Genomic DNA, 15,316 nt, shown 5'->3' on the forward strand with positions numbered 1-15,316 from the left:
CAGCGATTTTTGGGGTGCCAGGGCTTTTAAATTACCTGAGAGGTCCTCCTCCTTGAGGAGTTGGTCATAGGACATCGGCCAATTGATTTGTCAGGAAAGGATCTGAGTGGGCGGGGCTTGGAACTCAGCGGGGGTTCCAAGGCATTCCCAGAACATTTTCCACCACCAGGGGGAGATTCTTGAGCCTGCAGGAGGATGTTTTCCCGCCGAAAATTTAACAACCCTTTGTTCCTCTCGGCTTCAGTGTCTGGTGGTCAGTCTCTGGGCTCTGGCCCAACATCACGTTTTTACTGAGTGCAAGAGACTGAAATGTTTCTTCGCTCTTTTAACTGCGGTTTTTAGTCATTTTAATGTCATGTTCACTGAGAAGGTTTTTATCATGGGAGCTGGCTACAACAAAACAAACAAAGATAAGTGGCAGCTCCTGAACCACCTCTCAGGTGAGGCCAAGATGGACATTTACATTAGTAGAGAGAACAGAGTAGAGAACAGGGACGGGCAGGAAGCGAGGGCGGTGTTGGTGGTAAACCTCCGGGCCAGACTCAGACCCGAGTTCAGCTTTTACAAACTGGTATGTCGAGTCTTTGAAAATAATTTGGTGTTTTAACGACATACTCTGCACCGTCACCAACAATGAGCTGTCCTTTCCACACTTTTTAACAGACTGAGTTTTTTCTTGCGTCAGCACTTTTGTTTATTTATTAAATATTACTGTAAACAACTGTTTTATAAAATGAAAAATATGTAAATAAAGTGTTTGTAAGAAATCTAAATCTCTCTCTCTCTCTCTCTCTCTCTTGCTCTGTATAATTCTCCCAATGATGTCTCTCTCTGGAAATCTACTTCTACCCAAGGCCCTTCAGGTGTGATGAAATAATCTCCTCTCTCAGCTTTGGTGGAAGCTCCTTTGTCTTTCCCATGATGCAACTCACCTTGAATACCTTCATGGGGCTGTCTGACATAAAAACTGTCAGACAGCTTTAAAAACAACAATATTATATCGGGGTTGAATAATTGTGACATGGCACAATCTTAACAAAATTTACAGCTACACACAAATACTACATCATGCATTTTCTGTGTTGATTCTCTGTTTCACTCAACTCATAAAGAAATCATCCGAAGCAGAATCTTGCTCTTTGAAAAAACTTTATTTGATAAATCCTTAAAACCATTGAGGGGGTTTTAATATTTCTGATTGCAACTGTACATACATCGTACTCTCACGGCTGTAAAACGTTAGCCTACTGTATAAAGATTCCTAAGCTTAACTTCCCGTGGAGAGTTTCCACAAAGTTTCCAGAATGCTCCCCCCCTTTGCAACACTCATCAGGATCAACACAGGTTCTAAAACATCACACAACCTGATTTCTACATTGATTTAGAAAACAACAGCAGCATCAGTTCTTTCAAACACATTCATGTCAGTGTAATTATAGATTTCTTTCTTTACAAAGTGAGAACTGAATATTGTGATAAAAGAAGGTCAGTGTTTGATTGACAGCTGATCTCTGTGCGGAGCAGAAACGTCACCACGACAAACTTTGATCAACAAACATGGAGACAAGAGAAGTTAAAGATTTACACACAGAATCTAAATCACTGCTTTTAATGACTCGAGTCTATTTGAGTTTACAGAACTCAGCTGTGGATCCAGAACGATAAACATTAACTCCAGCATATAGAGGCTGAGTGAATGTGGTCTGGACTCTGTGGAGGAGAGTCATGGTGTCAGATACGCTGTAGAAGGACAGAACACCTGCACTGTGATCCAGGTACACTCCTACTCTGGAGGACTCAGGACCTGACACTGGAGTCTGGATGCTGTTGTAATAAAAGTTATAACTGTTTCCATAACAAGATAATGACCAAGATTTATCATTGTATCCAAAGCCACATTCACGTGAGCCTCCTGCTCTGCTGATATTCTTGTATGTGACTGCTACACCAACTACTCCCCCCCCCCGCCTCCACCTCCCAGTAACAACGTCCAGTCAGACTCTCTCTACTCAGGACCTGACACCAATCAGTGAATCTGTCTGGGTGATCAGAATTAGACTGATCTTTACTCATACACGTTACTTTTCTGTTTCCCTCAGATAATAACAGACGTCTGTTTGCTGTGTTTGGATCCAGTGTGATTTCCTGTGAATATCTTAAGAAGTCAGCTCTGGTCTCTTGCTCTGGTTGTGGCAGTAAAACATCCACTTGAGACACAATCTGTAAAATCTCTGTCTCTGTCTCACTCAGAATGTCCTGTAGTCGACCTCTGACCTGGGACACAGCTGCTGTCACGTCCTCAAAGTTCCTCAGAGGACGGATCCTGATGCTGGATGAGTGTGTAGATCCACTGAGTGGTGACAGTGAGGGGTAGTTGTGTAGAAACTGGTTGTGATCCTCTGTGTCTGAGAGCTGCTTCAGTTCATGGTCTTTCCTCTTCAGCTCAGTGATCTCCCGCTCCAGTCTCTCCTGAAGCTCTCTGACTCGACTCACTTCAGATTCCTGCTGGGATCTGATCTGCTGCTTCACATCAGAGCTTCTTTTCTCCAGCAGACGGATCATCTCAGTGAAGATCTCCTCACTGTCCTCCACTGCTTTATCAGCAGAGCCATTGAGGGCCTCCTCCTCCTGTTGAAGCAGCTTCAGGTCTTTCTCTGTGTCCTGGACTCTCTGCTGGATTGTTTGTCTCCTCAGCCCGAGCTCTCTCTGCCTCTCAGTCCTTTCTGCTGCAGCTGACACTGTGTCGTGGTCTTTATGTTCATCCACAGAGCAGAGATAACAGATACACTGCTGATCAGTGCGGCAGAACATCTTCATCACCTCGTCGTGACGAGAGCAGATGTTCTCCTGGAGCTTCTCCGAGGGCTCCACCAGCTTGTGCTTCTTAAAAGGAGCTGCCTGAAGATGAGGCTGGAGGTGTTTTTCACAATAAGAGGCCAAACAGTTCAAACAGGACTTGAGAGCTTTCAGTTTTCTCCCAGTGCAGAAATCACAGGCCACATCTTCAGGTCCAGCATAGCAGTGATCAGCAGGAGCAGCTTGGAGTCCAGTCTTCTTCAGCTCCTCCACTAAATCAGCTAACATGGTGTTTTTCTCCAGGACAGGCCTCGGTGTGAAGGTCTGTCTACACTGAGGACAGCTGTAGCTTCCTCTCTCCTCCCCATTGTCCCAGTGGTTGTTAATACAGCTCTTACAGTAGCTGTGTCCACAGACAGTAGTCACCGGATCCTTCAGTAGATCCAGACAGATCGAACAGCAGAATCTTTCTCTGTCCAGCTGCGCCATTTCAGCTGCTGCCAGAGACTGAAGAACAGGTTCACTTCCTCTGAACAGAACCAGATCTCTGCTCCTCCCTCTCTCGTTCACTCCCTGCAGTGACTCAGCTCCCACAGTTCCCAGCTTGTTGTTCACTGGTTCTTATACTGACACACCTGTGAAGGGAGGAGACACAGACATGTCCTGACTGGGAGGAGCTGGTTGTGTTTGAGGAAGAAGTTGTTGGTGTTTCAGGTTTTACTGCATTTCAAAGCGGCCTGTTGTCACCTGGTGTTAAGAGGAGATTCAGTGAGAGGCAGAGTGTGTTATTATATTTAGGGCCTGAGCACTGACAGGCACTGACAGACAGAGAGGCCCTATTGGAATTATAAGAATTATTATTATTATTCAGGCAAATGAATTGGCTTTTTGAGGGCTTTAACATGCTCCAATTCTTACCAACATCTGCATATTATGGAGGAATTTTCATTTTATTCGTATTTCTTTATTATTTTCTTCATTTCCTCTTTTGTCCATGTAATATTTAAAAATATGAAAAAAATACTAGGCCAGGGTGATTTATTCAGAGAGTCCAAAACTTAAGATAATATAATAGATAAAACAGAACCCATAATGACAACCTGTTGTTGGCCTTTGAGATTTTGAAATGTAAGTTTTGATTTTATCAATTGAAAGAATTATAAAACTACTTAACTGTGAAGGTTCTCTTTAAATGGTAGCTTTAATAAGGCTTTTTTAATATGAATAAACTGGGGGGGAAACATCTTTAGCATTGATTCTAATACATCTTTAATTATATCTATATAAGATTGTGTTTCTCTTTTCTAGAAATTACCCTAAAATTGATGGTAAATTGATTTTGCAGTTTTACCATCAATTTTAAAGTAATTTCTAGAAAAGAGAAACACAACCAAATACAGGCAGCTCGAAGTTTAAGATTTAAGAAATGTTCTGAGTATGTGTAAAGAAAAATGCAAATCTTTTCTATAAACTTAAAGTTGTCATGTTGATAAATATCCACTTAAACGCCGGATACTGATGAGTGTACATACATTATATCCATCCATGTGGGCCGATGTAGTTTTATTTTGCCTAAGTCAAAAGACAATGTGACTTTTACAAGCCTTTCAAGATGGCGGCTGCGTCAATTGCGTTTTATTGAGTCTTTTTATTTAGCATTGTAGTCAGCTAAACAGCTCGGTCCATGAAGCTAGCATTTAGCATAGAGTGGAAAGGCTCCAGAATCTGTGGCTGTTACAAGTGATCGGCTTCCTGTTCACTCTTCTCTGTCTTTTTAAACAATATTTCATCTTCAGCTTTCGTCTCATTTGTTCCACTTTACATGATCTTATTAAGACAGATTTGAATATCGTATTCTAATCTAACAGCTTGAAATCATGTGTATAACTGAAAAATGACAAAGGATCCTCTTTATAGCAGCTTGCGCCCCCTAGTGGCGCATGCACACCACTTTGAGAATCCCTGATGCAGCTTAATCAAGTGACCACGAGGCAATGAATGTTTTTCAGAATGATCGCACATTTGTGACTGTACTTTTAATTAGTTCTTTGATTAAAGACATTATGTCTATTCTTATAAAGCTGATAAACGCTAGACCTGTTTAATATTAATATAATAATAATATTGTTTTATCAATTATTGTTGTATTTTATTATTATTATTATGAGGGCTTTATTATTTTTATGAGGGCTTACGAGACCTTAAACATGTTCCTTTTATAGCTGACATCATGAGTGACACATATACCAACATTTTCTTTTGTTTCTTTCATATTGTTTGGAGTGTCTCTGAGTGGGGCAAGCAAAGGGAGTTATTGGACATTTTCTCTGCTTATATAGACCAGCTAATAAGGTGGGTGTGTATTATAGAGGATTGTGGAGAGTGAGGTATGTCACGTGGTGTACGTCACGTGATTGGAGCAGCGCAGCTCGAGTTGGCTGCCTGAACGAGCTCCCAGGCGTCGCTCCATTAATGTCAAGACCTTAAAATATAAGATGTACATATATATTTATTATTATTATTATTATTATTAGGGCATGAGTACCGAACATTAGGAGACAGTGGGAGGCCCTGTTGAAATTGTAAGGTTAATTATTATTATTATTGTTATTTAATTTTTTCATGCAAATAACTTGGCTTTTTGAGGGCTTTAATTTTAGTTTATATTCTTATTTTCTGCCATGTCTAAGCTCAGTCACTAATGTTTTCTACTGTTTACTTGATTTGTCTATTTTCAATTATTATTGGCCAATTTTTTGATTCTAAATAAAGTGGATTAAAACAAAGTTAAAAGGTTGGAGACATTTGTTTTTCACTTAGACGATGATTTCATGTGATTTCTCTCCTCTGACGTTGTATTTTAATATCGGGTCTTGGATTTGGTTTCCATGATTCCACAAATGCAAGTTCACCAACAATCGATTCTTTCTTCCATTTGATTTTCTTAATGTATAATTTATCCGTTCCTTCTGTTTTAACGCTTTATCTTGAACTTCTGTGTTGACTGTCTAAAATAAAGATGTTAAAACAAATGAATTAATCAAAAGTTTCCAGTCTTAAAGAATACAAACTTCATGAGGGAGAAAACCACAGAAGAAGACCAACAATCATTTCCTGTCCAGTGCGGAGTTGGCTGTTCCACATGAGCTCTCAGAGGTCCTCCATCTTGTCTGCAGGCAGCTCCTCAGGTTCAGCTCCTTTGGTTGAATAAGAAGTATTTGATCTTTCATCACGGTCGAGTGGAAATCTGAACATCAGAAGAAAACTGAAATAACTGACAATGAGAAATGTGTGATTTTAAAAGAGAACTTTTATTAGAACTTGAGTATTTCTGTGAAAAGACAGAGACTGAACATGAACAAGGAGGTTTGTGGAGTTTCAGCTCCAGTGACTCTTGTTCAGTGATTTCATGGAAACACAACCAGTTTGTTTCATCTCCAACTCACATGTGTAACAGAAAAGAACAAACAATCAGCTCATTGATGAGGATCAGGATCAACACAGGTTCTAAAACATCACACAACCTGATTTCTACATTGATTTAGAAAACAACAGCAACATCAGTTCTTTCAAACACATTCATGTCAGTGTAATTATAGATTTGTGTCTTTACAAAGTGAGAACTAAATACATGTGATAAAAGAAGGTCAGTGTTTGATTGACAGCTGATCTCTGTACGGAGCAGAAACGTCACCACAACGAACTTTGATCAACAAACATGGAGACAAAAGAAGTTAAAGATTTACACACAGAATCTAAATCACTGCTTTTAATGACTCAAGTCTATTTGAGTTTACAGAACTCAGCTGTGGATCCAGAACAATAAACCCAAACTCCAGCATAGAGAGGCTGAGTGAATGTGGTCTGGACTCTGTGGAGGAGAGTCATGGTGTCAGAGACGCTGTAGAAGGACAGAACACCTGCACTGTGATCCAGGTACACTCCTACTCTGGAGGACACAGGACCTGACACTGGAGTCCTGATGCTGTTGTAACGAAAGATATAACTGTTTCCATTACAATATAATGACCAAGATTTATCATTGAATCCAAAGCCACATTCGCGTGAGCCTCCTGCTCTGCTGATATTCTTGTATGTGACTGCTACACGAACTTCTCCTCTCACCTTCACCTTCACCTCCCAGTAACAACGTCCAGTCAGACTCTCTCTACTCAGGACCTGACACCAATCAGTGAATCTGTCTGGATGATCAGAATAAGACTGATCTTCACTCATGTATTTTACTTTTCTGTTTCCCTCAGATAATAACAGACGTTTGTGTGCTGTGTTTGGATCCAGTGTGATTTCCTGTGAATATCTTAAGAAGTCAGCTCTGGTCTCTGGCTCTGGTTGTGGCAGTAAAACATCCACTTGAGACACAATCTGTAAAATCTCTGTACCTGTCTCACTCAGAATGTCCTGTAGTCGACCTCTGACCTGGGACACAGCTGCTGTCACGTCCTCAAAGTCCCTCAGAGGACGGATCCTGATGCTGGATGAGTGTGTAGATCCACTGAGTGGTGACAGTGAGGGGTAGTTGTGTAGAAACTGGTTGTGATCCTCTGTGTCTGAGAGCTGCTTCAGTTCCTGGTCTTTCCTCTTCAGCTCAGTGATCTCCTGCTCCAGTCTCTCCTGAAGCTCTCTGACTCGACTGTCCTCCACTGCTTTATCAGCAGAGCCATTGAGGGCCTCCTCCTCCTGTTGAAGCAGCTTCACGTCTTTCTCTGTGTCCTGGACTCTCTGCTGGATGGTTTGTCTCCTCAGCCCGAGCTCTCTCTGCCTCTCAGTCCATTCTGCTGCAGCTGACACTGTGTCGTGGTCTTTATGTTCATCCACAGAGCAGAGATAACAGATACACTGCTGATCAGTGCGGCAGAACATCTTCATCACCTCGTCGTGACGAGAGCAGATGTTCTCCTGGAGCTTCTCCGAGGGCTCCACCAGCTTGTGCTTCTTCAATGCAGCTGACTGAAGATGAGGCTGGAGGTGTTTTTCACAATAAGAGGCCAAACAATTCAAACAGGACTTGAGAGCTTTCAGTTTTCTCCCAGTGCAGACATCACAGGCCACATCTTCAGGTCCAGCATAGCAGTGATCAGCAGGAGCAGCTTGGAGTCCAGTCTTCTTCAGCTCCTCCAGTGAATCAGCTAACATGGTGTTTCTCCCCAGGACAGGCCTCGGTGTGAAGGTCTCTCTACACTGAGGACAGCTGTAGCTTCCTCTCTCCTCCCCTTTGTCCCAGTGGTTGTTAATACAGCTCTTACAGTAGCTGTGTCCACAGCCAGTAGTCACCGGATCCTTCAGTGGATCCAGACAGATCGAACAGCAGAATCTTTCTCTGTCCAGGTGAACTTCTTGCTGCGCCATTTCAGCTGCTGCCAGAGACTGAAGAACAGGTTCACTTCCTCTGAACAGAACCAGATCTCTGCTCCTCCCTCTCTCGTTCACTCCCTGCAGTGACTCAGCTCCCACAGTTCCCAGCTTGTTGTTCACTGGTTCTTACACTGTCACACCTGTGAAGGGAGGAGACACAGACATGTCCTGACTGGGAGGAGCTGGTTGTGTTTGAGGAAGAAATTGTTGGTGTTTCAGGTTTTACTGCATTTCACAGCGGCCTGTTGTCACCTGGTGTTAAGAGGAGATTCAGTGAGAGGCAGAGTGTGTTCTACGAAGAATGAAAAACTAACAAAGTAGAATAAAGGTTAAGTTCAGGTTAAGGTCGTCTTTACTGTCCCTGAGGGGCCAGCTGGTTTGTAAACAGTTGTCACACACAACCCATACACATCATAACAATACATACATACAAAAAAAGAGCACAAAGAATCCATTAGTCCTTTGTTAAAATACTAAAACATATTAAAATGTGGGTGTGACAAACACCAGGGCTACAGCTGGTTTAAAAGTCTGACCACTGAGGGGACAACGATCTCTCTCTCTCTCTCTCTCTGTCATGGCGGAGTGTGCGTGGGGCTGAGAGCTGTGTGTGAGGGTGAAAGGTATAGTGGGTTTAAGACTTACTTTGCTGAGCTTTATCACTTAGGTGCATGTTTATTTGTTCGTCTTTAGTTGTATAGTTGTTTTTTCTGTTTAGATTAGTTTGCTGAGTGAGTGTGTGAGTGAGTGTGAGTGTGTGTGCTAACAGGCAGCATGCCTGTGGCAGCGGCAGCGGCAGCAGACTTTGAGAGTCTGACTCGCCGGCATGCCATCAAACTGATCCCAGCAGTGGCATGCAGTGTGGCAGAGGCCGCGCTGGCTGTGGGAGAGGTGGTCGGCTGTGACTCGGTCAAGTCGGCCTCCAGGATGAACGGAGCTATCGTCATGTTTTTAGATAGCACGGCGAAGGTGAGCAAGGTGGTGGAGACAGGAGTGGTGATCCACGACACGTTTAACCCTGTGCTCCCACTCGTGAATCCAGCCACGCGGGTAAAGATATCTAATGCACCCCCTTTTATTAAAAACGAAACTCTGGCCAAGGAACTGTCTCGGTACGGGCAGATTGTGTCCCAAATAAAAATGGTGTCTCTTGGGAGTAAAAATCCAAAACTCAGGCACGTAGTGAGTCACCGGAGGCAGGTGTTCATGGTCCTCAGGGACAATACTAAGGAGATCAACATGTCCTTCTCGTTTAAAATTGAGGGTTTTAATTATATGGTTTTTGTGTCATCCGAGGCGATGAAGTGTTTTGAGTGCGGGGAGGAGGGGCACCTGGCCCGTTCCTGCCCGGGGAAGGGTGGAGCGCAGAGGCCGGCTGCCGCAGCTCCGGCTCCGGCCCGGGCAGCGGCAGCTCCGGCAGCTCCGGCAGCGGCGGCTCCGGCAGCCGCGGCTCCGGCTGCCGCGGCCCCCGCTGCCGCGGACCCCGCTGCCGCTGACGCGGAGCTTCCGCGAGCAGCGCAGCCTGAGGCTGTTGTGGGCGGAGCCCCGCCTACAGAGCCTCCCGCTCCTCTGGTGGAGGAAGGGGCTCCTGAGACTCAGGTAGCCTCCGAGTCTCCGGAGAGTCCGCTCCCGGTGGTGGGAGTCCAGGGGGGAAGCCCCCCTGTAAACGAAGTGTCTGAGCAGGCAAACAAAAAAACTGACAGCCAGTCAGAGTCTATTGAAATCAACGAAACTGAGGGGAAAGGGAGCAGCGCTGAAATGCTGTGTGAGGACATGGAGGAAGGCATCAGTGATGATGAAATGTTTAAATTAACACAGAAGAGGAAGAGTTCAGGCTCTGGGCACAGCAATGCCAAAGCCTGCAAGGCAAGCCGTGGGGTGAGGTCCAGCCAGGGGAGCGCTCCCTCCTCTCAGGAGGACGAGGACGGCCTCTACCCCCCCTCTGACATCAGAACCTTCCTGGAGACCACTAAAGGCCAGAGGCTGCCCTCGGTGGAGGATCACTTCCCTGACCTCAAACTGTTTTTAAAATCCTCCAAACCGCTCACAAGAAAAACAGGCAGCGATGAGTTTTTAACAGACCAACAGATTTATAGACTCAGGAAACTCATGTTGAGAGTAAAAGGCCAAATGATCCCTGATGATGATGAGTTCTAAAAAGTCCTTTTACTCTTCTCCTTTACTGACCTGTTTTCTGTTTTTTCTCTTTCTTTTATCCATGTGTGATTTTAAAATCAGCACTTTAAATGTGAACGGAGCCAGAGCTGATTTTAAAAGAGCGGCAGTTTTTAAACTGATGGATATTAACAAAATAGATATTATGTTTTTACAAGAAACCCACAGCACAGAAGATAATGTGAGCGACTGGAAGAGGGCTTTTAATGGGGAAGTGATTTTAAGTCACAAGTCCAGCTGCAGTGGGGGGGGTGGGTATTCTTTTTGCCAGGAGTTTTTTACCACTTTCTTTTAATATGGAAGAAATTATTCCAGGTGTTTTGTTAAAAGTCCAAGCTAAATATGAAAATGTCAAGCTGGTGTTTTTAAATGTCTATGCGCCCACGAGTAGGGTGGACAGGATGGAACTTTTAAACATTTTAGATGACACTGTTCAAACCTGTAGTGATGATTTTATGTTTTTAGGAGGTGATTTTAACTGCACAGAAAATCCCACTTTAGACAGGAATCATTTAGAACCACATCCCGCATCAGGCCTCAGAATGAACCAACTGACCGAGGCACATGCTCTTTCTGATGTGTGGAGGGTTTTTAACAGTAATCACAGACAATACACCTGGAGCCATGCCAGAGACAATGTTTTATCCCTGGCTAGACTGGATCGACTCTATTGTTTTAAACACCATTTAAATATTTTTAAAAGGTGTTTTATTCAGCCGGTGGGTTTTACTGATCATTGTTTAGTCTCTTGCTCTGTTTTTATTAGAAATGTTCGTTTAAAGAGCGCCTATTGGCATTTTAACACAGCTCTTTTAAACGACCAGGCTTTTAGAAATGCTTTTAAGTTGTTTTGGTTTTCCCACAGAGAGAGCAGGCCTGCCTTCCGTAGCATTCAGCAGTGGTGGGACTTCGGGAAAATGCAAACAAAACAACTTTGCCAGCAGTTCACTCGCAATGTCAGTAGAGATTTAACCCGGACAATGAGGGATCTGGAGAGACAGGTAGAAGAATTACAGTCTTTAGTAGCTTCTACAGGAAATCGAGGGCATTTAGACTCCCTCAAGGCCAAACAGTCGGCTATAGCCAACCTGCTGGGGGTCTCAGCACAGGGGGCTCTGGTCAGGTCCCGGTTTATGAACATCTCACAGATGGATGCCCCTTTCCCAGTTCTTCTATGGGTTGGAGCAAAAAAATGGACAAAGGAAGACCATTCACTGTTTACGAACGGGTAGTGGCTCTGAAGTCTCAGACTCGTCTGAGATCAGGAAGTGTGCTACCGGTTTCTATAGAGACCTCTTTAAGAGTGAGTGGTCAAGCAATCCAGATGTGCACAACAATTTTCTTGATGGTCTCCCTCAGGTTAGCAGGAGCAACAACACAGAGCTAGCCGCACAAATTACCAAGGAAGAGCTGCACAGAGCCACCATGAGCCTGCAGAGCGGCAAAGCTCCAGGGATAGACGGCCTTCCTGCGGATTTTTTTAAGTCCTTCTGGGACATCTTAGGACAGGATCTGCTCAAGGTAGTCAACGATAGTTTACAGACTGGAAGGCTACCTCTGAGCTGCAGGAGGGCCGTCATTACCCTGCTGCCGAAGAAGGGAGACCTACAAGAGCTAAAGAACTGGAGGCCGGTCTCTCTGTTGTGCACGGATTACAAAATCCTGTCCAAAGCTCTGGCCCTCAGACTAAGGGAGGTGATGGCGTCCGTCATCCACCCTGACCAGACTTACTGTGTACCCGGCAGGCTCATAAGTGACAACGTCACTTTGATTCGAGATGTTTTGGACCTCTCCAGTTCATTGGCAATAGAGACTGGTCTTATTTCCATAGACCAGGAAAAGGCTTTTGACCAGGTTGAACACCAGTACTTATGGCAGACTCTGGCTGCTTTTGGGTTCAACCCAGGCTTTATAGCCATGATCCGGGTTTTCTATACAGACATTGCGAGTGTTCTTAAAATAAATGGTGGGCTGAGTGCTCCTTTTAACATTAAGAGAGGGGTGAGGCAGGGATGCTCTCTCTCTGGGATGTTGTACTCTCTGGCCATCGAGCCTCTGCTCCATAAGCTAAGGAAGGTTTTAAAAGGTGTGTGTTTCCTCCAGTGCAGTGTGTCTTTTAAATTATCTGTGTATGCAGATGATCTCATTATACTTGTGAACACACAAAAAGACATTGATATTTTATCTGACACCGTAAATAACTTTGGTTTTATCTCTTCTGCAAAGGTGAACTCGGGGAAAAGCGAGGCTCTGATGGTTGGAGAGAAGCTGGGGGATCGGCTCAGGCTGCCTGGAGGTCTGGCCTGGAAGAAAGGAGGACTCCAATACCTCGGTGTCTTCCTGGGAGATGAGACCCACATTAGGAGAAATTGGGACAATGTCCTAGAGAAGGTTAAAGGTCGATTGATAAAATGGAAGTGGCTGTTGCCCAAGATGTCATACAGAGGCCGGACATTAATAATAAACAACCTGGTCTCATCTACCCTGTGGCACCGGCTGGCCTGTGTCGATCCTCCACCTTCTCTCCTGGCAGAGGTACAACGGGTTTTAATAGATTTCTTTTGGGGCAGGATGCACTGGATCCCACAGAGTGTCCTTTTCCTTCCTACAGAGGAGGGGGGGCAGGGCCTGGTCCATCTGGCCAGCAGGGGCGCTGCCTTCCGCCTTCAGTTCTTACGGAGATTGCTGACCGGGCCAAGGGACGCTCTGTGGAGACCTCTGTCCCGGTGCATCCTGCAACATTTTAACAGCCTGGGTCTGGATTTTAGTCTGTTTTTAATGAATGATAACAAGATAGTCTCACCATCTCTTCCTGGTTTTTATAAGAGTGTTTTTAAAGTGTGGTACCTGTTAAAAAAAGAGCGAAGGCTACAGGGGGACTCCCTGCACTGGCTGCTGCAAGAGCCTGTCCTGTACGGGACCATTCTGGATCCCCCCCGCTGGGCACAAGGTACCCTCTCCAGACTGCTGCAGGCTGCCGGGGTCTCTACGCTGGGTCAGGTGGTGGAGCTAGCCGGTCCTGAACTGGAAGACCCCACAGGGCTGGCCAACAAACTTGGCATCAGATCCGAACGGACAATGGAGAGGGTGCTTGGCCACTGGAGGACAAGACTCACTGATCAGGACATCTTGCTTTTAAACTCTTTTAAGGATGGGTCCATTTCCCCCAATGCTGAGGACCCTTTTCCCGCCACTTTCCTGGCAATGGATTTAAATGACTGTTCTGGACCTCTGGTGCAGCCTGCTCGCCCGGTCCCCCTGGAGGGAGTTGCCGGAAAAACTCTATACAGACTAATATTAAAAACACTAAACATTAAAAAACTGAATGGACGGAGAGACACTCCTTGGAGGAGCTATTTTGCTGGAGCCCAAGAAACTGGACCTCAGTGGAGGTCGCTGTACAAACCTCCACTGAGTAAGAGACATGGAGACCTCCAGTGGAGGTTGCTCCACGGCATAATAGCAGTGAACGCTTTTTTATCAATAATTAAGAATTCAGTGGAAGACAAATGCCCGTTTTGTAATGTAAAAGAAACCCTCTTTCACTGTTTTAATGAGTGTCACCGTCTGTCTGATTTGTTTCTGTTTTTACAAGTGGTTTTTACCAGTTTTAAAGAGGTTTTTAACAAGCAGGGTTTTATTTATGGTTTTAAATACACTCGCAAACAAAAACATAAAAGCCAGCTTTTAAACTTTGTTTTAGGGCAGGCTAAGATGGCCGTGTATATAACCAGGAAGAGGAAGGTAGAGCAGGACGTCCACATTGAGCCGGTCCCTGTCTGCATCAACATGATTAAATCAAGAATATTGGTTGATTTTAGTTTTTATAAAGCAGCAGGTGACCTGGACTCTTTTAATGATCTGTGGTGTTTTCAAGATGTTTTATGTTCTGTGACAGATCGAGAACTTTTGTATGCTGATTATCTTGTGTGATTTTATTTATTTATTCATAGCTAAACGTGTATTTTAAAATAACTTATTAGGTGTTTCAATGTGTTGTGTCAACCAATAGTATCTAATAAAGTTGTTTTGAAAAATCAAATCAAAATCTCTCTCTCTCTCTCTCTCTCTCTCTCTCTCTCTCTCTCTCTCTCTCTCTCTCTCTCTCTCTCTCTCTCTCTCTCTCTCTCTTCTCTCTCTCCGTGCATGGGCCTACCAGAAGGGGGAGACCCAGCCCACAGTCGAAGATTTTATACAAACCTCCCTCAAGAAATGAACAGGCGACCTCCAGTGGAGAAGTTTACACGGCGCCGTCTCTTCCAACACTTTTATATCTATTCTTAATCCCACCGTTCTTAACAAGTGTCCATCTTGTGACCTGCTTGAAACTATTTATCACGTTTTTACTGAGTGCAAGAGACTGAAATGTTTCTTCGCTCTTTTAACTGCGGTTTTTAGTCATTTTAATGTCATGTTCACTGAGAAGGTTTTTATTATGGGAGCTGGCTACAACAAAAGAAACAAAGATAAGTGGCAGCTCCTGAACCACCTCTCAGGTGAGGCCAAGATGGACATTTACATTAGTAGAGAGAACAGGGTCGAGAACAGGAACGGGCAGGAAGCGAGGGCGGTGTGGGGGGGGTAAACCTCCGGGCCAGACTCAGACCCGAGTTCGGTTTTTACAAACTGGTATCTCGAGTCTTTTAAAATAATTTGGTGTTCTAACGACATACTCTGCACCGTCACCAACAATGAGCTGTCCTTTCCACACTTTTTAATAGACTGAGTTTTTTCTTGCGTCAGCACTTTTGTTTATTTATTAAATATTACTGTAAACAACTGTTTTATAAAATGAAAAATATGTAAATAAAGTGTTTGTAAGAAATCTAAATCTCTCTCTCTCTCTCTCTCTCGCTCCGTAAAATTCTCCCAATGATGTCTCTTTCTGGAAATCTACTTCTACCCAAGGCCCTTCAGGTGTGATGAAATAATCTCCTCTCTCAGCTTTGGTGGAAGCTCCTTTGTCTTTCCC

The 15,316-nt window shown here is 44.3% G+C and overlaps 1 protein-coding gene and 1 pseudogene across 1 annotated transcript; both read right to left on the reverse strand.

Moving 5' to 3' along the window:
* Positions 1-1,132: 1,132 nt before the first annotated feature.
* On the reverse strand, positions 1,133-3,300 carry LOC128457088 (tripartite motif-containing protein 16-like; annotated as a pseudogene).
* A 2,788-nt stretch (positions 3,301-6,088) lies between these two features.
* LOC128456928 (E3 ubiquitin/ISG15 ligase TRIM25-like) lies at positions 6,089-8,281 on the reverse strand. The gene has a single exon (XM_053441364.1). The coding sequence runs from the start codon at positions 8,161-8,163 to the stop codon at positions 6,580-6,582; it is 1,584 nt and encodes a 527-aa protein (XP_053297339.1). The 5' UTR covers positions 8,164-8,281; the 3' UTR covers positions 6,089-6,579.
* Between the last annotated feature and the right edge of the window lie 7,035 nt (positions 8,282-15,316).

Source organism: Pleuronectes platessa, chromosome 15, assembly GCF_947347685.1.
Source record: "Pleuronectes platessa chromosome 15, fPlePla1.1, whole genome shotgun sequence".
Classification (NCBI taxonomy): domain Eukaryota; kingdom Metazoa; phylum Chordata; class Actinopteri; order Pleuronectiformes; family Pleuronectidae; genus Pleuronectes; species Pleuronectes platessa.